Raw genomic sequence first — 26,443 nt, forward strand, 5'->3', positions numbered from 1 at the left:
GGATGCAGGAGGACAATGGGGGACACCTCTTTGTCTCATCACGAGCCCCCTCTCCCTGACATCATTCAGGGAGCAATTCCTGGACATCTGTTAGAAGCCAGGCACTAGGGACTCAGCCCCTGACACAAGGAAGTAGCTCAGTAAATATCCATGGTGACTGATGTTCAACTGCCAATCCTGACTGCCTTAAGAAGCTCACAGTAAATACAGGCTGGCCTAGTTTGCATAGAAAAACAAGTTTGCATCCCTGGATTACATTTAGAATCTATCCTTAAAATATGATCGTCCTGCAAATACCTCTAATGTAGCAATTCTTAATCCACAGATCAAAATCCCAGGGGGAGAAGGGAAGGGCTTTGGAGATTGTAATGTGCCCCCATTGAATTGGGATTCCCTGCCTCCACCCTAAAGAGCCTCCATTGGAGAGGGAGTGTTGCCTTTCCTCCCTCACATCACCCCTCATCATGGGAGGGGCAGGGCCACCAGCTGAGAATCCCTCTGCTAAGGGTTCACGTCAAATCATAAAGAACACCCTCTGCCTGGAGACTGGTCCAGGCATGAGACCCTCACCGCAGCCAAGATGCATCCACCACCCAGGAGCTTCTGTATTTAATGTTTTTAAGTTGGTTTTTTTTTTTAGCAGTTTGCAGAAGTCTTCTATTTTTTTTTTATTGAAGTATAGTTGATTTACAATGTTGTGTTAGTTTCTGGTGTACAGCAAAGCGATTCAGTTATACATATTTTTTTCATTATAGTTTATTACAAGATATTCAGTATAGTTCCCTGTGCTATACAGTAGGTCCTTGTTGTTTATCTGTTTTATATATAGTAGTGTGTATCTGTTAATCCCAAATTCCTAATTTATCCCCCCCCTCCTTCCCCTTTTGGTGACCATAAGTTTGTTTTCTTTGTGAGTCTGTTTCTGTTTTGTAAATAAGTTCATTTGTATCATATTTTAGATTCCACATATAAGTGATATATGGTATTTGTCTTTCTCTGACTTCACATAGTATGATAAGCTCTAGGTCCATCCATGTTGCTGCAAATGGAATTATTTCATTCTTTTTTATGGCTGAGTAGTATTCCATTGTATATATAAACACCACATTTTCTTTATCCTTTCAACTATTGATGGACATTTAGGTTGCTTCCATGTCTTGGCCATTGTAAATAGTGCTGCTATGAACATTGGGGTGCACGTATCTTTTCAAATTAGAGTTTTCTCCAGATATATGCCCAGCAGTGAGATTGCTGGATCACATAGTAACTCTGTTTTTAGTTTTTTAAGGAACCTCCATACTGTTTTCCATAGCGGTTGCACCAATTTACATTCTCACCAACGGTGTAGGAGGGTTCCCTTTTCCCCACACCCTCTGCAGCATTTATTCTTTGTAGACTTTTAATGATAGCAATTCTGACCAGTTTGAGGTGGTAACCTCATGGTAGTTTTGATTTGCATTTCTCTAATAATTAGTGATGTTGAGCATCTTTTCACGTGCCTACTGGCCATCTGTATGTATTCTTTAGAGAAATGTCTATTTAGGTCTGCCGAAGTCTTTTTTTCCATCATTTATTTTTTTTCAATAGATCTTTATTGGAGTATAATTGCTTCACAATACTGTGCTAGTTTCTGTTGTATACCAAAGTGAATCAGCCATATGCCCCCGTATCCCCTCCCTCTTGAACCTCCCTCCCATCCTCCCTATCCCAACCCTCTAGGTCATTGCAAAGCACCGAGCTGATCTCCCTGTACTATGCTACTGCTTTCTACTAGCTAACTATTTTACATTCGGTAGTGTATATATGTCGATGCTACTCTCACTTCACCACAGCTTCCCCCTCCCACCCCGTGTCCTCAAGTCCATTCTCTATGTCTACATCTTTATTCCTGCCCTGCAACTAGGTTCATCAGTACCTTTTTTTTTTTTTTTTAGATTGCATATATATGCGTTAGCATACAATATTTGCTTTTCTCTTTCTGACTTACTTCACTCTGTATGACAGACTTCAGGTCCATCCACCTCACTACAAATAACTCAATTTCTTTTTATGGCTGAGTAATATTCCATTGTATATATGTGCCACATCTTCTTTATCCATTCCTCTGTCGATGGACATTTAGGTTGGTTCTATGTCCTGGCTATCGTAAATAGTGCTGCAATGAACGTTGTGGTACATGACTCTTTTTGAATTATGGTTTTCTCAGGGTATATGTCCAGTAGTGGGATTGCTGGGTCATATGGTAGTTCTATTTTTAGTTTTTTAAGGAACCTCCATACTGTTTTCCATAGTGGTTGTATCAATTTACATTCCCACCAACAGTGCAGGAGGGTTCCCTTTTCACCACACCCTTTCCAGCATTTATTGTTTCTAGATTTTTTGATAATGGCCATTCTGACCGGCATGAGGTGATACCTCATTATAGTTTTGATTTGCATTTCTCTAATAATTAGTGATGTTGAGTCTTTTTATCTTAAGTATAATTCTAAGGTACAGTGATCAAGAGCACAGCCTCTCAGAACACCTGGATTCACATTCCAGCTCAGCCAAGTGCTGGCCTCGTGAACAAGTTATCTAACCTTCCTGAGCTTAATTCTCTCACATGCAAAACAAGGATGATAATGGGCCTGCAGCTGTTTAATATGATAACTCCCACAGGGTTTGTTAGGATTAAATGAGATAGTCCATGTGCAACATGGCAAACAGTAAATAATAAATGTTGGCTGGTATTATCATTAGGGTAAATGTTATTATGAATGATTCTCAAAATAATCCAGTCAGGTGGGTACTGCATGTGTTATTATCCCCATTTTAAAACAAACAAACAAAAAATAACTGAGGCTCAGAGCATACTCTTCCCAGTAACTGCCCCCCACACCAGCCCTGAGGACACATGCACACAGGCTTCCTTCTTTCATTGGTGGTCTGTGTAAGGTAGAAAATACTCAGCGTCAATTGCCATAATAAGTGTGGTCCCAAAAAGAGACTCACAGTGGAAAGGCCAAGGCAGGTATTTTCCAACAAGCTAGGAGGGGCAGAAGGAGCCAGGGTCAGAGACAACCAGGTTACAGCATTTGAGGGATGAGAGGTAGTGAACATAAAGCTAAATGAGTTTGGATTTATGCCCGAGCAAGGTAGCAACCAGAGATGAGAGTGTGGTCATGCCAACTTGAAAGGACATTCCAGCTCTGTGGTTTGGGCTAGCATGTGAAGGGACTCCTTAGTGCTTACCGTGACGCTGTGACCGAAACGGGTCACAGGCATCAGCCACCTTCCCCGAGGTCGGGGCTGGGAGTGGAGGCTCCAACCTCCTGTGACTAGGTACTGTTGCTGTTGTTGTTTTTAATTTTATTGAAGTCTAGTTGATTTACAATGTTGTATTAATTTCTGCTGTACAGCAAAGTGATTCAGTTATACATATATATATTCTTTTTCATATTCTTTTCCATTATGGTTTATCACAGGATTTTGAATATAGTTCCCTGTGCTATACAGTAGGACCTTGTTGTTTATCCATTCTCTATGTAATAGTTTGCATCTGCTAACCCCAAACTCCCAATCTTTCCCTCCCCCAGCCCCCTCCCCCTTGGCAACCACAAGTCTGTTCTCTATGTCTGTGAGTCTATTTCTGTTTCACAGATAGGTTCATTTGTGTCCTATTTTAGATTCCACATATAAATGATGTATGATATTTTTCTCTTTCTGACTTACTTCACTTAGTATGATAATCTCTAGGTCCATCCATATTGCTGCAAATGGCATTATTACATTCTTTTTTATGGCTGAGTAATATTCCATTGTATTGCCGTATATGTACCACATCTTCTTTATCCATTCATCTGTCAGTGGACATTTAGGTTGTTTCCATATCTTGGCTATTGTGAATAGTGCTGCTATGAACATAGGGGTGCATATATCTTTTCAAATTATAGTTTTGTCTGGATATATGCCCAGGAGTGGGGTTGCTGGATCATATCATATGGCAACTCTATTTTTAGGGTTTTTTTAATTGAAGTATAATTGATTTACAATGTGTTAACTACTACTATACAACAAAGTGATTCAGTAATACATATATATATATATACACATTCTTTTTTTATATTTTTTTCCCTTATGGTTTATCATAGGATTTTTTTTAATATTTACTTATTTATTTTGGCTGTGCCAGGTCTTAGTTGCAGCATGCAGGACCTTTGCTGCAGCATGTGGGCTGCTTTTTTTTTTTTTTTTAATATTTATTTATTTATTTATTTGGTTGCACCAGGTCTTAGTTGCGGTAGGCGGGCTCCTTAATTGTGGCATGCATGCGGGATCTAGTTCCCTGACCAGGGATTGAACCTGGGCCCCCTGCATTGAGTGTGTGGAGTCTTATCCACTGGACCACCAGGGAAGTCCCTATCATAAAATATTGAATATAGTTCTCTGTGCTATACAGTAGGACCTTGTTGTTTATCCATTCTGTATGTTAAAGCTTATATCTGCTAACTGCGACCTCCCATTCCATCCCTCCCCCAACCCCTTCCCCCTTGGCAACCATCAGTCTGTTCTCTATGTCTGTGATTCTGTTTCATAGATAGGTTCATTTGTGTCATATTTTAGCTTCCACATTTAAGTGATACCATATGGTATTTGTCTTTCTCTTTCTGACTTAACTTCACTTAGTATGATCTCTAGGTTCACCCATGTTTCTACAAATGGCATTATTTCATTCCTTTTCATGGCTGAGTAGTATTCCATTGTATATATGTACCACATCTTCTTTATCCATTCATCTGTCAATGGACATTTAGGTTGTTTCCGTATCTTGGCTATTGTGAATAGTGCTGCTATGAACATTGGGGTGCATGTTTTTTTTTTTTTTTAATTTTTTTTTAGCTGTGTTGGGTCTTCGTTTCTGTGCAAGGGCTTTCTCCAGTTGCAGCGAGCGGGGGCCACTCTTCATTGCGGTGCACGGGCCTCTCACCATCGCAGCCTCTCTTGTTGCGGAGCACAGGCTCCAGATGCGCAGGCTCAGTAGTTGTGGCCCATGGGCCCAGTCGCTCCGTGGCATGTGGGACCCTCCCAGACCAGGGCACGAACCCACGTCCCCTGCATTGGCAGGCAGACTCCCAACCACCGCGCCACCAGGGAAGCCCGCATGTATCTTTTTGAATTATAGTTTTGTCCATATATATGCCCAGGAGTGGGATTGCTGGATCATATGGTAGCTCTGTTTTTAGTTTCTTAAGGAACCTCCATACTGTTCTCCATAGTGGCTGTACCAATTTACATTCCTATCAACAGTGTAGGAGGGTTCCCTTTTCTCCACACCCTCTCCAGCATTATTTGTAGACTTTTTAATGATGACCATTCTGACCTCTGTCAGGTGGTACCTCGTTGTAGTTTTGATTTGCATTTCTTTAATAATTAGCGATTTTGAGCATCTTTTCACGTGCCTATTGGCCACCTGTATGTTGTCTTTGGAGAAATGTCAATTTAGGTGTTCCGCCCACTTTTCGATTGAGTTGTTCGTTTTTTTGTTATTGAGTTGTATGAGAAGTTTGTATATTTTGGAAATTAAGCCTTTACTGGTCACATCATTTGCAAATATTTTCTCCCAGTCTGTAGGTTATCTTTTTGTTTTGTTTATGGTTTCCTTTGCTGTGCAAAACCTTGTAAGTTTGATTAGGTCCCATTTGTTTATCTTTGCTTTTATTTCTATTGCCTTGGGAGACTGACCTAAGAAAACGTTGGTACAATTTATGTCATAGAATGTTTTGCCTATGTTCTCTTCTAGGAGTTTTATGGTGTCATGTCTTATATACAAGTCTTTGTGTATAATGTGAGGGTGTGTTCTAATTTCATTGATTTGCATGCTGTTGTCCAACTTTCCCAACACTAGTTGCTGAAGATACTGTCTTTTCCCCATTGTATATTCTTGCCTCCTTGAAGATTAATTGACCGTAGGTGTATGGGTTTATTTCTGGGCTCTCTGTTCTGTTCATTGATCCATATGTCTGTTTTTGTGCCAGTACCACACTGTTTTGATTACTGTAGCTTTGTAGTATTGCCTAAAGAGTTGGGAGGGTTATGCCTCCTGTTTTGGCAATTCTGGGTCTTTTATGGTTCCATATAAATTTTAGGATTATTTGTTTCTAGTTCTGTGAAAAATGTCATGGGTAATTTGATAAGGATCACATTAAATCTGTAGATTGCTTCGGGCAGTATGGCCACTTTAACAAGATTAATTCTTCCAATCCAAGAGTATGGGATGTCTTTCCATTTCTTTGAATCATTTTCAATTTCATTTATTAATGTTTTGTAGTTCTCAGCATATGTCTTTCACCTCCTTGGTAAGGTTTATTCCTAAGTCTTTTTTGATGCAATTTTAAGAGACTGTTTACATTCCCTTTCTGACATCTCCTGTATGTTAATCCTGCATCCTGCTACCTTGCTGAATTTGTACTACTACTGTTCTAGTAGTTTTTGTGTGGAATCTTTAGGGTTTTCTATATATAGTATCATGTCATCTGCATATAAGGACAATTTTATCTCTTCCCTACCAATTTGGATACCTTTTATTTCTTTTTCTTGTCTGATTGCTGTGGCTAGGACTTCCAATACTATGTTGAATAGAAGTGGTGAGAGTGGGCATCCTTGTTCCGGATTTTAGCAGGAAGGCTTTCAGATTTTCACCACTGAGTATTATATTGGCCATGGGTTTGTCATAAATAGCTGTTATTATGTTGAGATATGTTCCCTCTATACTCACTTTTGTAAGAGTTTTTATCATAAATGGATGTTGAATTTTATCAAATGCTTTTTCTGCATCTATTGAGATAACCGTGTGGTTTTTACCTTTTCTTTTGTTGATGTGGTATACCACATTGATTGATTTGTGTATGTTGAACTATCCTTGTGATCCTGGGATGAATCCACCTTGGTCATGGTGTATAATCTTTATGTTTTGTTGGATTCAGTTTGCTAATTGTGACCAGCTCGCAGGCTGATGGTTCCTCTTCCACCACCTGAATGAGGGTCCAGCCAGCCTTCCTTAGCACTGCATGGTATTCCAGTTATCTATTGCTGCTTACTTAGCAAACCACCCCAAAACTTAGTGCTGTAAAACGACATCCACTTTATCATGTTTACAATTCTGAGTCAGGAATTTGGGCAGAGCACAGCAGTTCTGCTCTTCTGCTCCACAATAACTGGGGCCTCCACTAGGTAACTCAGATAACTGCAGATGCTGGGATGGCTTGACTGGGGCCATCTGTCTGGGGCCTTGGTCCTCTGTGTGGCATCTCCTGGAGCTTGAATGTCCAGTATCACTCCTTCGCTTCATATCTGGAGCCCTGGCTGGGGTGGCTGCAACTGCTGTTTCTCTCCAGGCAGCCTCTTCCCCTGGCCAGCTTGGACATACTCACAGCATGGTGATCTCAGGGAGGTCAGACTTTTTATACGTGGCTGGTTTCCCTCAGAGTGAATGTTCCATGAGGCCAAGGTGGAAGCTGTGAGACCTCTCACAATCTAATCTCAGAAGTCCCAGCATGTCACTTCTGCACATTCTGTTAGTTGAGAAAGTCAGTATAACCAGTCCAGATTCAAGGAGGTGGAGGAACAGACTAGCCCTCTCAACAACCCCCTCTCACACCATGGCGTGAGGGAAGGGGAAGAGTGATGGCTGCCACCTTGGAGACAAGCTACCCACCTGGGAGGGTAAGAACATAGACTTTTTTTTTTTTTTTGAAGTATAGTTGATTTACAGTGCTTCAGGATTTCAGCACAGTGATTCAGTTTCATATATATATATGTGTGTGTGTGTATATATGTATATGTATATTTGGTTTGAGTATAATGTTTAATGTAAGATACAGTGGATTGGCAGAGTTGATACAAAGTTAAGAGATTCACTTCTAGTCAGTAAGTTAACAACCTAGGCACCTGCATATATATATATATATATACACACACACACACATATATAATGTTCCTTTTCAGATTCTTTTCCATTATAGGTTATTACAAGATGTTGAATATAGTTCCCTGTGCTATACAGTAGGACCTTGTTTCTCTGTCTTATGTATAGTAGTGTGTATCTGTTAATCTCAAACTCCTAATTTATCCCTCCCCCCCTTCTCCTTTGGTAATTTTTTTAAATTAATTAATTTGTGTATTTTTGGCTGTGTTGGGTCTTTGCTGCTGCGCACGGGCTTTCTTTAGTTGTGGTGAGCAGGGGCTACTCTTCATTGCGGTGCACGGGCTTCTCATTGAGGGGGCTTCTCTTGTTGCGGAGCACAGGCTCTAGGCGCACGGGCTTAGTTGCTCCGCAGCACGTGGGATCTTCCCAGACCATGGCTTAAACCCATGTCCCCTGCACTGGCAAGAGGATTCTCAACCACTGTGCCACCAGGGAAGCCCCATTTTGGTAACCTTAAGTTTTCTATATCTGTGAGTCTACTTCTGTTTTATAAATAAGTTCATTTGTATCATTTTTTAAGATTCCACATGTAAGTGATATCATATATTTGTCTTTCTCTGAATTACTTCACTTAATATGATTATCTCTAGGTCCATACATGTTTCTCCAAATGGAATTATTTCATTCCTTTTTATGACTAATATTCCATTATACACACACACACACACACACACCACTTCTTTATCCATTCATCTGTCAATGGACATTTAGGTTGCTTCCCTGTTCCATGTCTTGGCTATTGTAAATAGTGCTGCTTTGAACATTGGGGTGCATGTATCTTTTTGAATTAGAGTTCTTAAGAACATAGACTTTTGAGTCACAAATATTGGTTCATACCACTGCTCTGTAACTTTCTAGCTCTGTGATGTCAGGTAAATTACTTAACCTCTCTGAGCCTCAATTTCCTCATCTATAAAATAAGGATAATGATATTCTACTACAGATGATTGTGGTAAGACTTAAATGAGATAAATCTAGTGCTTGGTACAATGCCTAATATCTACGAAGTCCTCACTTAATGGTAGCCATACTACCTATAGTGATAACTAGTAGTGTTATTACTCCAGCTTGCCCTTTAGATATTCATTCATTCACTCAGCAAACAAGCCTCTATTGTGTGCCTACTGTGTGCCAGGCACAGTCTCTGGCCCTGGCCTCCCACAGTTGTAAAGACGATGATATGTTGTAAGCAGAAACTAAGTGGGCTTTCGGGCTTTCTGAGCAGCGTCCCTGGCTCTTCAGTGCCAGGCAGCATCTCTGGGGTCAGCAAGCCTGGCTCAAAGGAGGAAGCAAGGGCTTGTCACCTAAGCCTCTCAGATCAGATCATTTTTGGCCCCTTCCTATAGTGTCTTCCGCTCTCACAGTAACTCTCCTCCCATTTTAAGTAGTGGGGATATTACTAAGGAGAGGCTGGAGAAATGAACCCTCCTTCCCATTCAAACATGTGTCCTCAGGTCCCATCTGATGAGGATCTGCGCCCCTCAAGGGCCCCGGTACTTTGGTAACACAGGACTCCGCGTGCAAAGCCCCATCAGCAACCAGCTGCTCCTTGTGGGCTGTCACTGGCGTCCAGAATTGAAGCCTCAAACACCGAGGTGACAGAAAGTGTAGGAAAGGTAACAATGTCCAACTCTTTACAGATCATAAAAGAACTCTTAAAATGCAGCATTCTACATGAAACGAAAAGCAAGACGTCATGGAGAAAAAATGCAAGCCAAACTAGGAAAAGCTGCTTGGCAGGAAACCTCACAGTCTGGTCTGGTCTCTGTGTCTTACCTCAGCGGTTTCCTAACAAACACCAGGAACTTCTTTACAATGAAAGGGCAGAGCTTCTAACCCAGAAGCTTCCAAAAACCTTTAGCCTTCCCATCAAAATCTTGTGAAAATCTCACCTGCTCAAATGAGCATCTTTGGCTTTCATTTGAAGACACTGGAACTTTAAGTAAATCTCACTTTCAGGAACTTGTTTCTAGGTTAACGATAAAGGAATTCACACTCATTAAGCACCTTTGTTCCGGCATCAAAAAGCAACATGTTACAGAACCGCTGCATCTGCCATCTTTCCCTTAGTCCAGTTGCCCACCCAGAGCATGAATATCTGCTACGTGTCCCTGACACATAGACAGCCACTATCTCCACAGCACTTGTGGAAAAGACAAGAGTCTGGACTTCATGGGGACAGCCAAAGCCCAAAGCCCCAGGCCCCCTTTCCAGGGGACCCATTGCACACCAGGCAATGGGCAACACTGGTGGTGACGTGAGTGCCAAGTGTAGGCATTGAGGGTTCAGCCCTCCTGGTGCAGCCACGGCCAGAGCTGTCCGCCAGCCCTCCACTGTCACTTGTCGGTGCATTACTAATTTCCTAGTCTGACGCATGCTTGGAGGCAAACTCGGGCCCCGAGCTCCTTGCGGGAAGTGCTCAGCTGGCTGTGCAAGGCTGGGTCTCCAGTAAGCACACGTCTGTCTTGAGGGGCCACGGCTTAACAAGTAGCTCAGAGGAGAGGACACATCCTCTGTCAGACCAGTTCTCACACTCAGGGCGTTTCCCCCCTGGCTTGGGCCTAAACCCCGGCAGTCCGGCGTGGATCTGAAATCTGGTCCGTCTGGAGACCCAAGGGCCTCTTCCACACGAGCCCCGACAGCCATCCCACGTCTCCCTCCATCTTCGTCAAGTGAGAACGGTCCTCAGCGGATCTCCCCAGAAGCATGGGAATTGGGATGTTCTGTGTGCTTGACTGGGGCGGAGGGAGCAGGGGTGCAACATCAGCAAACGCAATGTCTGTGGTTTTGAGGAATAACCACATAGACTTTCTAGGGGCGTTCATGAGCATGGAAACGTGGGACAGACCACGCCAGCTCTCAGTGGTGCAGTGGTTTTAAGAAAGCTCTCTGTGACCCACAGGCATCCAGCTCTTTGATACGCTGTGACCTCAGGGTCTTGTCAAGACCCTGCTTCTGTGGGGTCAATGTCCTGTTTTCTCAGTGACAGCAGACAGGGTGGGACTGTGCTCAGAAGAGAAGGCAGAAATGAAGTACGAATCTGGAGATGCGAAGCTAGACGTCTTGAGGGGAGTGATTGAAGGTCCGAAGGAAAGAACTTCTCTCCCAGACAGACACTGCTTGGCATGGCATTCGAGCCTGACAGGATCTCCTGTCTCTTGCTGATTTGATGATAAAATATGGAGTGGACCCACAGGGAGAGCAAACGCCTCAAGAAATAGATGGATAATTGGCTCTGTTTGCATGCTCGCTGCTGGGAGTGTGAGACGCCACGCCAGCATGACTAATGCCTCTCCCCTCTGCCTAAATTAGATTTTGATTGTGTCTCAGAGATGTTCAGTGAATCACAGATGTTGGAGGTGAAAAGACCCCCAACTTCTCAGTAACACCTCCTGTGGAGTGTGTGGGATCCTCCCCCCAGGCTGAGGGACCAGAGTGACCCCTTCCCTTCCGAGGCCTGGGAGCAAAGCAGCCACCCCGGATGGAGCGGGCTCCGGGGTCCCGGTGCAGGCTACTCAGCGTGGCTGTAAGCAAGTGCATCGCGTCAGTAACTGGTGCCTTGTACAGACCCTAAATTGGACCCAGAGTGTCCTGTTTGTCAGATTTCCCCTGGCTCTCTGCCACATCAGGTGGAACAGTTCAGGGTCCTTGCCGGTTCACCCCCTCAGTGTTCCTCAGCCACTCTGTTCTGATCTGGAAGATGCCGTCATAAATGCTTTCTCATTTCTCTCACAGAATTTAGCCTACGAGATCATCCTAACGCTGGGACAGGCATTTGAAGTTGCTTACCAGCTCGCGCTGCAAGCCAGGAAAGGGGGGCATTCCTCCACGCTTCCAGAAAGCTTTGAAAACAAGCCCTCCAAGCCCATCCCCAAGCCCCGCGTCAGCATTCGCAAGTCGGTGGTAAGTAGAAAAGACACAGATGTTCTGAAAACCTTGAACTGGAGGGGAGGGATCCTTGGTGCCGTGGGGGCTGGTGAGAATCCAGGGCCTGCCCTTCATGTCCTTCCCTCGGCCTCATCCTGGCATGTGTCTGTCCTCCTCTCAGCCCAGTTCCTGCAAAGTCTTGGGGACCATCTGCCTGAACTTGGAGGCTTCCAAGAAAATTCCACTGCTTTTGTCCCTTGCAGCAGCCTGTGAGGGGACTGGGCGCTGCTGGCCTCCCGGGGCAGTCTTTCCTCAAGGTCCAGGCGATCTTGGGAAAAAGGATCCCTGAGGCCCCGGCTGCCGTCCCTCTAGGGGGCAAGCCTCTCACAAGCCGCTGGGCAGCAGAGAGGGTGGAAGAGGCTCACGGGGAGGGCATCCCTGGTACCCAGCTAGAGGAGGCTGGAGGCACAGGCTGTACGCAGGCCTGACAAGGAGGCCTAGGCACAGGCTTCCTGCAGAGTGGGGACTGTTCAGAAGGTACCGCCCCTCCTCCCTGGCATCTGCCTCCCTCCAGAAATTTCCCCCCTTCCCTCCCACACGCTCTGCACACATCCTGTCCTAACAGACTTTCATGACTTCAAAGCGGCCTCCTCTGGGGGTAGCAATACCCAGAAGCTGGAATGTTCCCAACCAGCCTCCCGTCTGGTTTCTGCTGCCGTATGGCAGCCTAGAAACTCTGGGACTCAGGGCAGCAGGCACCCTGAGGCATCACTCAGCCCACATATCCTTCCGCCTGTGACTCTCCTCCTCCCCACCGAGCCCTGTCCCCAGAGTCGTGGGGAATTGTAGGGTTTTTAATGTTTGCAGAGGCACCACCCTTTGTGACCATGTGGCTTCTTGTTCACGATCTTCTCTTTGGCCTCTACTCCTGTCTCCATTCTTGGCAGCTTCAACATCCATGGGGATGATCCTCCCAGCGTCTGGCCCCTCTGCTCCTTGACAGCTCACCTCTCAGATCTCCTCCCCCACCTCACTGTTCCCTCCCATGCTCATCCCTCATCGCTGATCATCACCAGTAACTGCACGTCCTCTGACTTTCCTTCTGACCCCCAGTCCTCCCACCTCAGCACCTCCCAGCCCCGCTGGCTCCCAATCCTGAAGCACTCCCAGAACTGCAGACTTACAGGTTCAATTTCTCCCTCATTTCTCCTTCGAGGCTTAGCACACATCTGAAACTTAGTGTGTCCAGAACAGAATTCTTGATCTCTCCACAAAGTTGCTTCTCTCTCTCAGTCTCTCCCAGCTCAGTAAACGGCATAACCATTCACCATGTTGCTCAAATCTAGAAGACACCCTTGATTTCTGTCTTCCTGTCACCTGTGTCCACCCCACAAGCAGATTCCATCCGTTCAGCCCCTAAAACATCTCTCAGATCTGTCCACTCCTCTCCATTTCCTCTGTCACTCTTCCCATCCAAGCCGTCACCACCATTAATCTTCAAAATACTCCCATACATCTCCTAAAAACTCCCCTCCTCCACCCGGCAACCAGGGTGACCTTCTTAAAACACAGATCAGATCATGGTACCACTGCCCCAATTAATTTCCCACCACACTCCTGACACTCAGGCCTTCCTCTTCCTGGAAGCAAACAAAGCTCACTCCCACCTAAGGCCTCTGTGCCCCCTGTTCCCTCCACCTGGCTTTGTCTCCCCCTTGTTTCTGCACGGCTGAGTCTGGCTTGCCATCCAGGGCCCAGCTACACAAAGAGGCTTCTCCTGGACCACCCAGGCTTTTCCTGGCTTATCCTGTTTATTTATTGTCTATCTATCTATCTTATCCCACAAGAAAAGCAAGTTAAATGTCCAGGAATTTTCAGAACATTTGGGGGATTAGCTCTTAGACTATTGTATTCATTCCCGTGTGGGCTGGATAAATCTGTTTGTGGCAGAGAACTCCATCTGACTTCTGTCTGGTCCCCATAGACTTCTTCCAGATGAGCACAAAGGGTGTGTGCCATAAGAGCTCAGAATATTCATTTAGAAGCCTTCACTGAAAACTATGAAACATACAGTGAATAATAGTGCTGTCCTTTAACTGCCCCAAGATCCCGTCCCCGTCATCAGCAGGTGTCTGTGTTCCATTTCCCTCGGCCCCAGTAGTTTATTTTTGAGAAACAGCCCATGATAAGACATGTGGAGTCCTCCCCACAGCCTTGTGGAGATACAGTCAAATTGCAGGTGGCCGACGGGCACAGAACCCGCACTCTTCAGGCAGCTCCCTTGCCCCGGTTTCCTGAGCAGAGCAGGTGGCCAGGGCCAGGGGCAGACATGGAAACACCAAAGAAAGAGGCGGCAATCTGGTGGAGAACTGCCCCAGGCCTCCCGTGAGCTCAGAACTCAAGCGTCACCCAGAAAGGGCCTATTTAACCTTGTACACGCAGGGGCCGAAATGGTGTTGACGTTTTACAGCTCAGCTTGGTTCAAGGCTCACCCTGACCTGGACCCACTCACCTCTTCACCCTCAGTTGTCTCCCCCCGGGTCCCCCTCGGCGACCTGACTGCACGCCCTCAGACGGCCTCTTTCCCTTACCTCAGGGACCTTGCACACGCTGCTCCACACCCCCTGCCTTGCCTTTACCAGGAAGCTCTTGCTTCTCCTCCAGCTCTCCGTTTAGACATTACGTCTAGTCAACAAGTATTTATTGGGTGCGTACTGTTTAGTGGGTTGCCGGGAGCTTTTCTGAGTTTGAGGGAAGCAGGAATAAACAGAACAGACAGAATCCCACCTTCATGAGCATACACTGTAGTGGAGGATGAACAAATAAACATGATGCATGTGGCAAAAGGATTATAAAGAAGAGAGCAGCAGAGGAGAGCAGAAAAGTTGAGGTGCTCTTTTGCTTGGGGTGAACTGGTGAGGAGGTGATGTTTGAACTGCGCCCTGATTGACATCAGGGCATAAAGCGGGCAGATGTCTGGAGAGTATTCAGGCAGAGAGGTGATGCGCACAGAGGCTCTGGGCTGGGGCCTGGTGTACAGCGAGCAGCAGGGAGGCCGGTGTGACCGGAGCTTAGAAAGGCAGGCGGACAGGGCCACCGTGGGTCACCTCGAGGACTCTGGGTTTATTCTGACTGTAATGGAAACCACTGGAGGCTTGAGAGGCAGGCAGGACAGAGCCTGGTTCACCTTCTCTAGGAAGCCCCCCTGGCTCCCGACATGGGGTCAGTGGCCTTCCTGGGTGCCCACAGAGCGCCCTCTTCCCCCTCAAGTCTCACTTCTCAGTAAAGTATTCCTACGCCTGCTCCCCACCTGTGTGCCTTCAAGAGCAAGGGCCGTGCCTCACTCACCATCCCCGCCCCCACGCCCAGTGCCTTGCAGTAAATGTGTATCAGAAGAACAAACAGATGACTCTCACCCCCCAACATCCTGAGGTCCTGCCAGAGCCCAGTGCTGGTTTCCAGGCAGCGTTAGGATGCATGCGTGCAACCCCAGGCAGGTACCGTATAACGGGCATCAGCCTTTCTGTTTTAAAGCAGATCGACCCATCTGAGCAAAAGACTCTGGCCAACCTGCCGTGGATTGTGGAGCCGGGACAAGAAGCCAAGAGGGGAATAAATACCAAGTATGAGACCACGATTTTCTGATACTCACCGTCCTCCCGTCCTCGCGGTGCCTTGCACGCTGAGCAGTCCCGGAGCAGGCTTTCCACCCAGCACAGGAGGAAGACTGCTGTTTGTGTGGCCTTGTCACGGGCGAAAGGCCGCTGGCCATTCCTGGGGACGTTCTTTCTGCACCAGTGACAGAAAGTGCAACCAAGACTTTCCAGCCGTAACCCCTGAGAGAAATGAGTTGAGATTTGTGGCTCACTCTCCCGACTCCCCTCCCTGCTACCACCCAAGGTATTTCTAGTGACTTTGCCCCAACACTTGCTTGGCTGTATTTGGGGATAATACCTTAAGAAAAAAAATACAGGGGATCTCTAATACTGCCTAAAAGTATAAAAATCTTGGGTTTATTTTTCACTGTCAGCAGTTTTCAAGGTAGAATGAGAACAGAACTACCCCCAGAAAGCATCTGTAAAATCATTATCTCACTGAGTATCGTTTCATGCAAAAGGACAAAAAGTACCCCTGATTGCCAGGAAATCCTATTTCCCAATTTCTATATTTGTGGATTTTATATGTAATCAACTATGTCAGATAAAGAAAACCTTTACATCTATGGATTGATTCAAAAACTTAATGATTTAAAACAGAGGAATTTATTATGCACAGAAAAATGTGTCTTGTATTAAATATTTTTATTATTAAAAGAATGTTTCACTAACGCATTGATAAGAAAACTAGGTTAGTTGTGAGGGATGTTTTGCTTTCATTTCAAATAACTAAATTTCTACTGCTACTACCAAGAGGACTGGCTTGGGCGTTGCAAAGTACTATACCAGAGGCGCTCACTAGAGCAGGAGATTTGGGCAAGCAGGCTGGCGTCTTACCGAAAGTGCTGACACAGCCATAAGCCTGCAAAGATTTTTTTTTTTTTTTTTTTAAACTTCACAGTTTTAAAAAACATGTTAAACAAAAAATCTAGGGCTCCTGCTGTCAAGATTTCTGTCATGGAAACCTTGTTTGTTTGAGAAAGGTGTTAATAAAATTCTATTGCAAAAAAAAATTTTTTTTTCTAGAAAAACACAAATACAAAAAAAAAAATAGAGATTCCAAAGTAATAAAACTCTTTTCTTGAAACAAAATAAATAAATAAATGTTTGCTTACTCTTTGATTAAATAAAATTTACTTACATTTCATTAAGGTATTTTAATTTTTTTAATGTCTCTGTGGAGTATTTGTATGATACCATAATGTATATTTATGTAGAATCAAATTATATAAACAAACAGTACCAATATCATTATAGAAAAAAAATAACATTTTAATGTATATTGTTCTAACCAATCATATTGTGAATCATTTTGGAGTTCATTATAATAAGCGATATTGATAAATTGTGGGATTGTCTTAATTTTTTTTAATTAACCAATATTATTTTAAACCTGAGATTATCAGTTACATTCATCAGTTGGTGAGTTTTAAAGAAAGACAACTAAATTTTATTTCAAACTGACAAATGTATATGGTTTTAGTTCAGTGTTGGAGAATTTTAATACAATATTAATTAAATTACTTGAACTGAACAGTTCCTTGTATATATTTTGCCTATTCACTGTTGATATGTATGTAGTAAATTGAGAGTAAAATAACCCTAAAATATGGTACCAAAAAGAAACTGTATAGGAGCAAAGTAAATAGTAGCTTTGCTGAAAAGGAAACGTGTAAATATGCTTGGGCTTCCAGTTATAAATTTTGTAATTTTTGTCATTATTTATATCCTATAAAAAAAAAGCACACAAAATAAAATGGAAACTACAGCTGCTGGTGCTTGGCATCATTCTGTTAGCACCTTCCCACTTTCATTTATGATAGAACCAAAGGCCCAGCCTTCTCAGCATCCATAGCTAAAGGGAGTTTTTCATTTGGCAAAATTGAGAAAATTTGCTCATTTCCAAGTTCAGCCAGGCCCTTAAAGCTTGAATTTCAGCCATAAAAGCCCCCATCGTCTTTAATGTTAAAGTGGCCTGTAAGGAAGAACTACCAAAACAGAAATTGGTAAAAGAGGAAGGACCACCAAACTGGATTACTTTTATAGGACAACATCTACATGTTTGTCTTAGGCTGCCATAACAAAATACTGGGTGGCTTAAACAACAAATTTATTTCTCACAGTTCTGGAGGTCCTGGGAAGTCCAAGATCAAGGTGCCAGCAAGGTAGGTTTCATTCTAAGGCCCTTTTCTCCTGGCTTGGCTTGTTGGTGGCTGCTATCTTGCTGTGTGCTCACATGACCTCTCTGTGGTGTGTGTCTGCAGAGGGTGGGGGAGCATCAAGCTCTCTGGCTTCTCTTCTTATAAAGGCACTAATCCCATCATGAGGGCCCCACCTCCATGACCCAATCTTACCCTAATTATCTCCCAAAGGCCCATCTCCAAATACTCACCATAGAGCATTAGGACATCAACATATGGATTTTGAGGGGACACAGATTTTCCATAACAACAAACACTCATTTTTCCTAAAACAAACACATGACCAGCTATGAGTCAAGTGATAAAAGGGTCATGTTAGAGACACACTGGAAAAATCAATGATTCACATTCCATATCCTGTCACTTTCAGCAGAAGATCTCCCCACTGCTGGATCCAAGTTACTCTCCAAAACACATGCCAAACCAATCTCAGGATGGTCCCAGCCTGACATGCAGAGGCCTAGGGCTTTGAACCCGAAAGGGCTAAAACCATTCAGAGATGGGGCAACATTCACAGAGGCAGAAGGGCAGGTTTCCTGAAGGAAGGTTTGGGCTGGGATTTTAGACAGTAATGCTTTGCCTGGGCTAATTCAGCCCCTTTTTAATCTTTGCTAACCACCAAGAGGTCAGCAATCCTCTTATTTATTATCTCTGTGGATCAATGCTTATTCGTATCAGTTATGATCCCAGCATGAAGTAGATGGCACACTCCCACTGGGAGAATTTAAGAGTTTAATAAATAGAATACTTACAAAGGTCTTGGCAGCATGTAGGGAAACTAGCCCTGGGCTGGTGTGGCCTGAGGGGAGTGGGAAAGGAGGTAGCCTGTGGAGGGGGCTTCCAGACAGGTGCTGTGGGCTTCAGAAAGGGAGCCAGGGATCAAAATACCCTGATCTCAGGGAGAGCAGCCAAGATGGCAGAGTAGAAAGACCCTGAGCTCACCACCTCTCATGAGCACACCAAAATCACAATGATCCGCAGAACAATCACTGATGAAAAAGACTGGAAACTACCAGAAAAGATCTTCTACAGCTAAAGACATAAAGAAGGAACCACAACTAGATGGGTAGGAGGGGCAGACTTGCTATATAATCAAATCCCATACCCCCTGCATGGGCGACCCACATACTGGAGAATAATTATAATGCAGAGGTTCTCCCATAGGAGTGAGAGCCTTGGGCCCCACAGGCTCCCCAGGGCTCTGGCACCAGGAAGACAAGCCCCCAGAGCATTTGGCTTTGAAGGCCAGCAGGGCTTAACTGCAGGAACCCCACAGGACTGGGGGAAATAGAGACTTCACTCTTAAAGGGCACACAAAATCTCATATGCACCAGCACTCAGGGCAAAAGCAGTAATTTGATAGAAGCCTGGGCCAGACCTACCTGCCAGTCTTGGAGAGTCTCCTGGATTTGTTGGGGGTCGGAGGAGGAGACCTAGTTGCAGCTCGCCCTGGGGACACACAACACTGGTGGCAGACATACTGGGGAACACTCAAATGCATGAACACGGCTGGCAGCTGACATCTTGGCTCATTAGCGTGAGACCTGACCCCACCCTGCAGGCACCAGTGCAGGGACGCCTCAGGCCAAACAACTAACTGGGCTGGGACACAGCCCCACCCATCAGTCCAGACCCTACCCTGGGACCAGCTAGGCCCTGGCCTGGCCCACTAGCAGGACAACACAACCTTGAGGACACCCCAGACCTCATACCCAACTGTGTCAGGAACCGCAACACCCCCCCACGCCCCCCACCAACTAATGATCTGAAACGAGCTCTGGGATCCTTGGACCTTGCAGCCAGACTCCAGGAACCAGCTCTGCCTGCCAGTAGACTGGCACTAAACTAACCCCAGGACCTGGCTTCACCTGCCAGTGGTGGGCATCAGCCCCAGAGTCTTCAGGACCAAAACTACAAAAATTAAAGAGGGAATATTGAAAGCAGCAAGGGAAAAGCAACAAATAACATACAAGGGAACTCCCATAAGGCTATCAGCTGATTTTTCAGCAGAAACTCTGCAGTCCAGAAGGGAGTGACACAATATATTTAAAGGGATGAAAAGGAAAAACCTACAACCAAGAATACTCTACCCAGCAAGGTTCTCGTTCAGATTTGATGGAGAAATGAAAAGCTTTACAGACAAGCAAAAGCTAAAAGAATTCAGCACCACCAAACCAGCTTTACAACAAATGTTAAAGGAACTGCTCTAGGTGAAAAAGAAAAGTCCACAACTAGATACAAGAAAATTACAGAAGGAAAAAAGCTCACTGGTAAAGGTACAGTTTATACAGTAAAGGTAGATAATCATCCACACACAAAACTAGTAGAGAGATGAAAAGACATAAGCAGTAAAATCATCTGTATCCACAGTAAGGTAAGGGGGTACACAAAACAATTAGATGTAAAATATATCAAAAACAGTAATCATGAGGGGAGGAGAGTACAAATGCAGGGTATTTAAAATGCATTTGAAATTAAGAGGTCGGCAACTTAAAACAATCACGTTTATATACAGACTGCTATACAAAAACCTTATGGAAACCACAAACCAAAAATCTATAATAGATTAACAGAAAAGAAAAAGGAATCTAAACATTACACTAAAGATAGTCATCAAATCACAAGAGAACAAAATAAGAAAGGGGAAAAAGACCTACAAAAACAAATCCAAAACAATAAACAAAATGGCAATAAGAACATACATATTGATAATTACTGTAAATGTAAACAGACTAAATGTGCCAGCCAAAAGACAGACTGGCTGAATGGATTAAAAAGACAAGACCCATATACATGCTGCCTACAAGAGGCTCACTTCAGATCTAGAGACACATACAGACTGAAAGTGAGGGGACGGAAAAAGGTATTCCACTCAAATGGAAATCAAAAGAAAGCTAGAGTAGCAATACTTAGATAAAATGGACTTTAAAATAAAGACTGTTACAAGAGACAAAGAAGGACACTACATAATGATCAAGGGATTAATCCAAGAGGAAGATATAACAAATGTAAATATATATGCATCCAACATAGGAGCACCTCAATTTATAAGGCAATTATTAACAAACATAAAAAGAGAAATCAACAGTAACACAATAATAGTAGGGGACTTTAACAACCCCACTTACATCAACGGAAAGATCATCCAGACAGAAAATCAATAAGGAAGCACAGACCTTAAATAACCCATCAGACCAAATATTTATAGAGCATTCCATCCAAAAGCAGCAGAATACACATTCGTTTCAAGTGCACATGGAATATTCTCCAGGATAGATCACACACTAGCCCACAAAACAAGCCTCGGTAAATTTAAGAAAATTGAAATCATATCAAGCATCTTTTCCAACCACAACGCTATGAGACCAGAAATCAACTACAAGAAAAAAACTGCAAAAAACCACAAACACATGGAGGCTAAACAATATACTACTACTAAACAACCAATGGATCACTGAAGAAATCAAAGAGGAAATCAAAAAATACCTAGACACAAATGAAAATGAAAACACAACAATCCAAAACCTATGGGATCCAGCAAAAGCAGTTTTAAGAGGGAACTTTACAGTGATACAAGCTTACCTCAGAAAACAAGAAAAATCTCAAACAACCTAGCCTTACACGCAAAGCAACTAGAGAAAGAACAAACAAAACCCAAAGTTAGTAGAAGGAAAGAAATCATAAAGATCAGAGCAGAAATAAATGAAATAGAGACAAAAAAAAAGAAAAGATCAATGAAACTAAACACTGGTTCTTTGAAAAGATAAACAAAATTGATAAGTCTTTAGCCAGACTCATCAAGAAAAAAAGAGGGTCCAAATCAATAAAATCAGAAAAGAAAAAGAAGTTACAGCCAACACCACAGAAATACAAAGGACTGTAAAAGACTACTATGCACAACTATACCAATAAAATGGAAAACCTAGAAGAAATGGACAAATTCTTAGAAAGGTACAATCTCCCAGGACTGAACCAGGAAGAAATAGAAAATAGGAACAGACCAATTACCAGTACTGAAATTGAATCAGTAATTTAAAATACTCCCAGCAAACAAAAGTCCTAGACCAGATGGCTTCACAGGTGAATTCTACCAAACATTTAGATTTAACGCCTAGCCTTCTGAAACTATTCCAAAAAACTGCAGGGGAAGGAACACTTCTGAGCTCATTCTATGAGTCTACCATCACCCTGATACCAAAACCAGACAAAGATGTCACAAAAAAAGAAAATTACAGGCCAATATCACTGATGAATATAGATACAAACATCCTCAACAAAATACTAGCAAAAATACCTCAACAAAATACAAATCCAACAATACATTAAAAGGATCATACACCATGACCAAGTGAGATTTATACCAGGGATACAAGGATTTTTCAATATCTGCAAATCAGTCAATGTGATACAACACATTCACAAATTGAAGAAAAACCATATGATCATCTCAACAGATGCAGAAAAAGCTTTTGATAAAATTCAACATCCATTTATGATAAAAACTCTCCAGAAAGTGGGCAAAGAGGAAACATACCTCAACATAATAAAGGCCATACATGACAAATCCACAGCTAACATCATTCAGTAAATCCCCTACATACGAACGAGTTCCATTCCAAGCGCATGTAAGTCCAATTTGTTCATAAGTCCAACAAAGTTAGCCTAGGAACCCAACTAACACAACTGGCTATATAGTACTGTAATAGGTTTATTTTCACACAAATAATACATAAAAAACAAACACAAAAAATAAACATTTTTAATCTTACAGTACAGTACCTTGAAAAGTACAGTAGTACAGTACAACAGCTGGCATCCAGGGGCTGGCATCGAGTCAACAGGCAAGAAAAATTACTGACTGGAGGAGGCGGAGGAGGTGGGAGATGGTAGAGCTGAAGAATCGTCAGCAATAGGAGACGGAGGGCAAGCTGCAATTTCATTCATGCCTGATGTTGATGGAATGCATGTTTGCATCTTTGAAAGTTTGCAACTTGAAGGTTCGTATGCAGGGGACTTACTGTACTCAGTGGTGAAAAGCTGAAAGCATCCCCTCTAAGATCAGGAACAAAACAAGAATGCCCATTCTCACCACTGTTTTTCAACATAGTTTTGGAAGTCCTAGCCACAGCAATCAGACAAGAAAAAGAAGTAAAAGGAATCCAAACTGGAAAGGAAGAAGTAACACTGTCACTGTGAAAACCACTAGAAAACTATTAGAGCTCATCAATGAATTTGGTAAAGTTGCAGGATACAGAATTAATATACAGAAAATTATTGCATTCCTATATACTAACAACAAAATATCAGAAAGAGAAATTAAGGAAACAATCCCATTTACCATCACATCAAAAAGAATAAAATACCTAGGAATAAACCTACCTAAGGAGGCAAAAGACCTGTACTCTGAAAACTATAAGACACTGATGAGACTCACAGATGTAGAGAAGAGACTTGTGGTTGCCAAGGGGTAGAGGGTTGGGGGAGGGATGGGGTGGGAGGTTGGGGTGAGCAGATGTAAACTTTTATATACAGGATGGATAAACAACAAGGTCCTACTGTATAGCACTAAGGAACTATACTCAATATCCTATGATAAACCATAATGGAAAAGAATATTTTAAAAAAAGAATGTGGGCTTCCCTGGTGGCGCAGTGGTTAAGAATCCGCCTGCCAATGCAGCGGACATGGGTCTGATCCCTGGTCCAGGAAGATCCCACATGCCGTGGAGCAACTAAGCCCATGCGCCACAACTACTGAGCCTGCGTTCTAGAGCCCACGAGCCACAACTACTGAAGCCCACATGCCTAGAGCCTGTGCTCCACAACGAGAAGCCACCACAGTGAGAAGTCCGCGCCCCGCAACAAAGAGTAGCCCCTGCTCGCCGCAACTAGAGAAAGCCCATGCGCAGCAATGAAGACCCAACACAGGCAAAAATAATAAATTTTTTTAAAAAGAGAAGACAAAAAAACTTAAAAAAAAAAAAAAAATGGGCAGAAGACCTAAATAGACATTTCTCCAAAGAAGACATACAGATGGCCAACAGGTACATGAAAAGATGTTCAACATCACTAGTTATTAGAGAAATGCAAATCACAACTACAATGAGGTATCATCTCACATGGGTCAGAATGGCCATCATCAAAAAGTCTATAAATAATAAATGCTGGAGAGGATGTGGAGAAAAGGGAACCTGCTACACTGTTGCTGGGAATGTAAATTGGTACAGCCACTATGGAGAACAGTATGGAAGTCCCCTAAAAAACTAAAAATAGAGTTACCATATGATCCAGCAATCCCATTCCTGGGCATATATCCGGAAAAGACAAGAACTCCAATTTAAAGATACATGCACCCCAATGTTCACAGCAGCACTATTTACAATAGCCAAGACAATGAAGCATCCTAAATGTCCATCAACAGATGAATGGATAAAGAAGGTGTGGTACATATACACAAGGGAATATTACTTGGCCATTAAAAAATGAAATAATGTCATTTGCAGCAATATGGATGGATCTAGAGATTATCATACTAAGCACAGTCAGACAGAGAAAGACAAGTATCATATGATATCACATATGTGGAATCCTAAAAAATGATACAAATGAACTTTTTTACAAAACAGACTCACAGACGTAGAAAACAAACTTATGGTTACCAAAGGGGAAAGGGATAAATTAGGAGTTTGGGATTAACAGATATGCACTACTATATATAAAACAGATAAACAACGAGGACCTGCTGTATAGCACAGGGAACTATATTCAATATCTTGTAATAACGTACAATGAAAAAGAATCTGGAAAAAAATATATACATATGTATGAAACTGAATCACTTTGCTGTATACCTGAAACTAACACAATACTGTAAACCAACTAAACTTCAATTAAAAAAAAAAAAATACCCTGATCTCACTCTCCACCATCCACCCTGCATTACCTAAACCCACTGGAAGCCATAGGGCAAGGAGCGCATTGATTTGGTCTACACAAGGCACCTCCAGAACCACAACAGGGCAGGGAAGAGGGAGGAGGGAGTCTGAGGGGCAAACAGAAGAGAGGCAGCCCTTGTATTGAAGGGATTTGCACCTCATTTTCTTGAAGAGGAAATTTGACACATTGGCAATTGAAATATCCATGGGGGTGGAGATCCTGGAATGTTAATATTATTCCAAAAGGGACATTGATTCAATTACTCCATCTATTTTTTTTTCTTCTTAAATGATAGTCTATGATAAATTTGGGTAAATGAACCCAATGAAAATTATGCCTAGTTAGTTCATTAATAAGTCATGGAAGTGATTTTTCTCAAGACATACCAGATTTTCTGCTGGAATACATGGGAATATTGCTGGTGCATATAATGTTTGGATATGATAGGGCAGAAGACGGGCTTAGATAAAGAACACATGGCCAAATTCTCAAAAATCAGTGAAAATTCATACTTGGACCCCAAGCAGCATTGCTCCTAAGCTATTTCTGAAAAGAAAAGAAAATTTGATAAGTGGGTAGCCTCCAGAGTTGTTCTTCCACAGAACTGGAATACAATAACCGTGTTCAGAAGTCTGTATGGAATGAAGCCTCTTTTTTTTTTTTATTAAGACTTTAAGTTTTTCAGTTCCTTTTTTATATAAGCTATTCACTGAGTATGTTTCCTATGAAAATTAAGCAATCTGACAGTTATAGACACATTTTCTTAAAATTGGGTAACCAGCCAACAAAGGCTGGCAGAGTCTACCTGCACCAAGGTTCCAACAGCCTCCCCCGCACTCCCTTCCAGCCATCCACACGCCCAGCCTGCCCCAGCAACAGGGTCCTGCTTCCCACAGAAACCAGTTCCAAAGCAGGGAATTTCATTAGGTCTGTTGCCCAGTCACCATCCAGCATCCTATGAGATTCCATTAACACTCAAATTTTTGCAGTGGAATTAACCCTAAGACTTTGGTGCCGACCTGGGAAATGTCAGTTCCACTTAACTGTTTCCTGTCTTGATCTCAAGACAGTCTACTGACCGAGAATTCACTCTGTGTTCACCGTGGCTCCATTTTACTTAGAGTCGCTAATGCAGAGATGATCATTCCCAACCCAACATGCTGCACTCTGTGTGTTGCTTATCATCCAGACAGTTTTTGTTTTTCTCCCCAAAACCCCAGAGACCTATGTTTGTAAGAGCTTCATGGGCATTTAACTTCCCAAGCATAGTTAATGACTAGTGATATAAAGACTTACACACACGTCAGACTGAGATAGAGATTCTCCATTTAACGGCTCCAGTAGGGTCACTCCAGCTGAAGGTGGCAGTACAGCCGCTGAGGTTTTCAGACAGCCGAGGAGCACACACGTCACTTCATGAGCCCAGAGCATCTTGCAAGTCCTGCCATACTGGAAAACTCGGAGTGATGTCTCAGCACCCAGTAAGAGCAAGCTGAGATGGAGCCGCTCTTAGCAACTTGAAGTCAGTTCACAACATGGTAATAAAAGCCATTCAAAACTATCCATATTCAATACTCAATTTAATTGTCCTCTGGATGTCTCAGTGCTTCAATCAAATGCCCAACAGCTGCTCTCCAGGGAGCCTGCAGTTCTCCCTCTTGTTGCCTCTCGTCAATAAGACATATGAGGGACTTGCCTGGTGGCACAGTGGTTAAGAATCTGCCTGCCAATGTAGGGGACACGGGTTCGAGCCCTGGTCTGGGAAGATCCCACATGCCGCAGAGCAACTAAGCCCATGCGCCACGACTACTGAGCCTGCAC

General features: G+C 43.3%; 1 protein-coding gene and 1 long non-coding RNA gene across 19 annotated transcripts in view; one reads left to right on the top strand and one right to left on the bottom strand.

Moving 5' to 3' along the window:
- Positions 1-17,251, top strand: part of ANKS1B (ankyrin repeat and sterile alpha motif domain containing 1B) — a 1,150,138-nt gene extending 1,132,887 nt beyond the window's left edge. For 13 of the 18 annotated variants that reach the window (XM_082419289.1, XM_082419302.1, XM_082419299.1 and 10 more), the window contains 2 exons: positions 11,699-11,866; positions 15,365-17,251. In XM_082419289.1, the coding sequence (XP_082275415.1) occupies positions 11,699-11,866; positions 15,365-15,475 (279 nt within the window). In that variant the 3' untranslated portion in view covers positions 15,476-17,251. Of the gene's footprint in view, positions 1-11,698; positions 11,867-15,348 lie in introns of all 18 variants that reach the window. The other 5 variants (XM_082419300.1, XM_082419301.1, XM_082419291.1 and 2 more) reach the window with 2 other exon arrangements.
- Positions 11,873-25,782, bottom strand: LOC309640620. The gene is made up of 3 exons (XR_014252311.1): positions 25,009-25,782; positions 15,483-17,953; positions 11,873-13,881 (listed from the first exon to the last, which is right to left on the bottom strand). It is a non-coding gene; the product is annotated as an uncharacterized lncRNA (long non-coding RNA).
- Positions 25,783-26,443: the final 661 nt, after the last annotated feature.

The sequence above is a fragment of the Balaenoptera physalus genome (genome assembly GCF_965194825.1).
Source record: "Balaenoptera physalus genome assembly, chromosome: 13".
NCBI classification, from domain to species: Eukaryota; Metazoa; Chordata; class Mammalia; order Artiodactyla; family Balaenopteridae; genus Balaenoptera; species Balaenoptera physalus.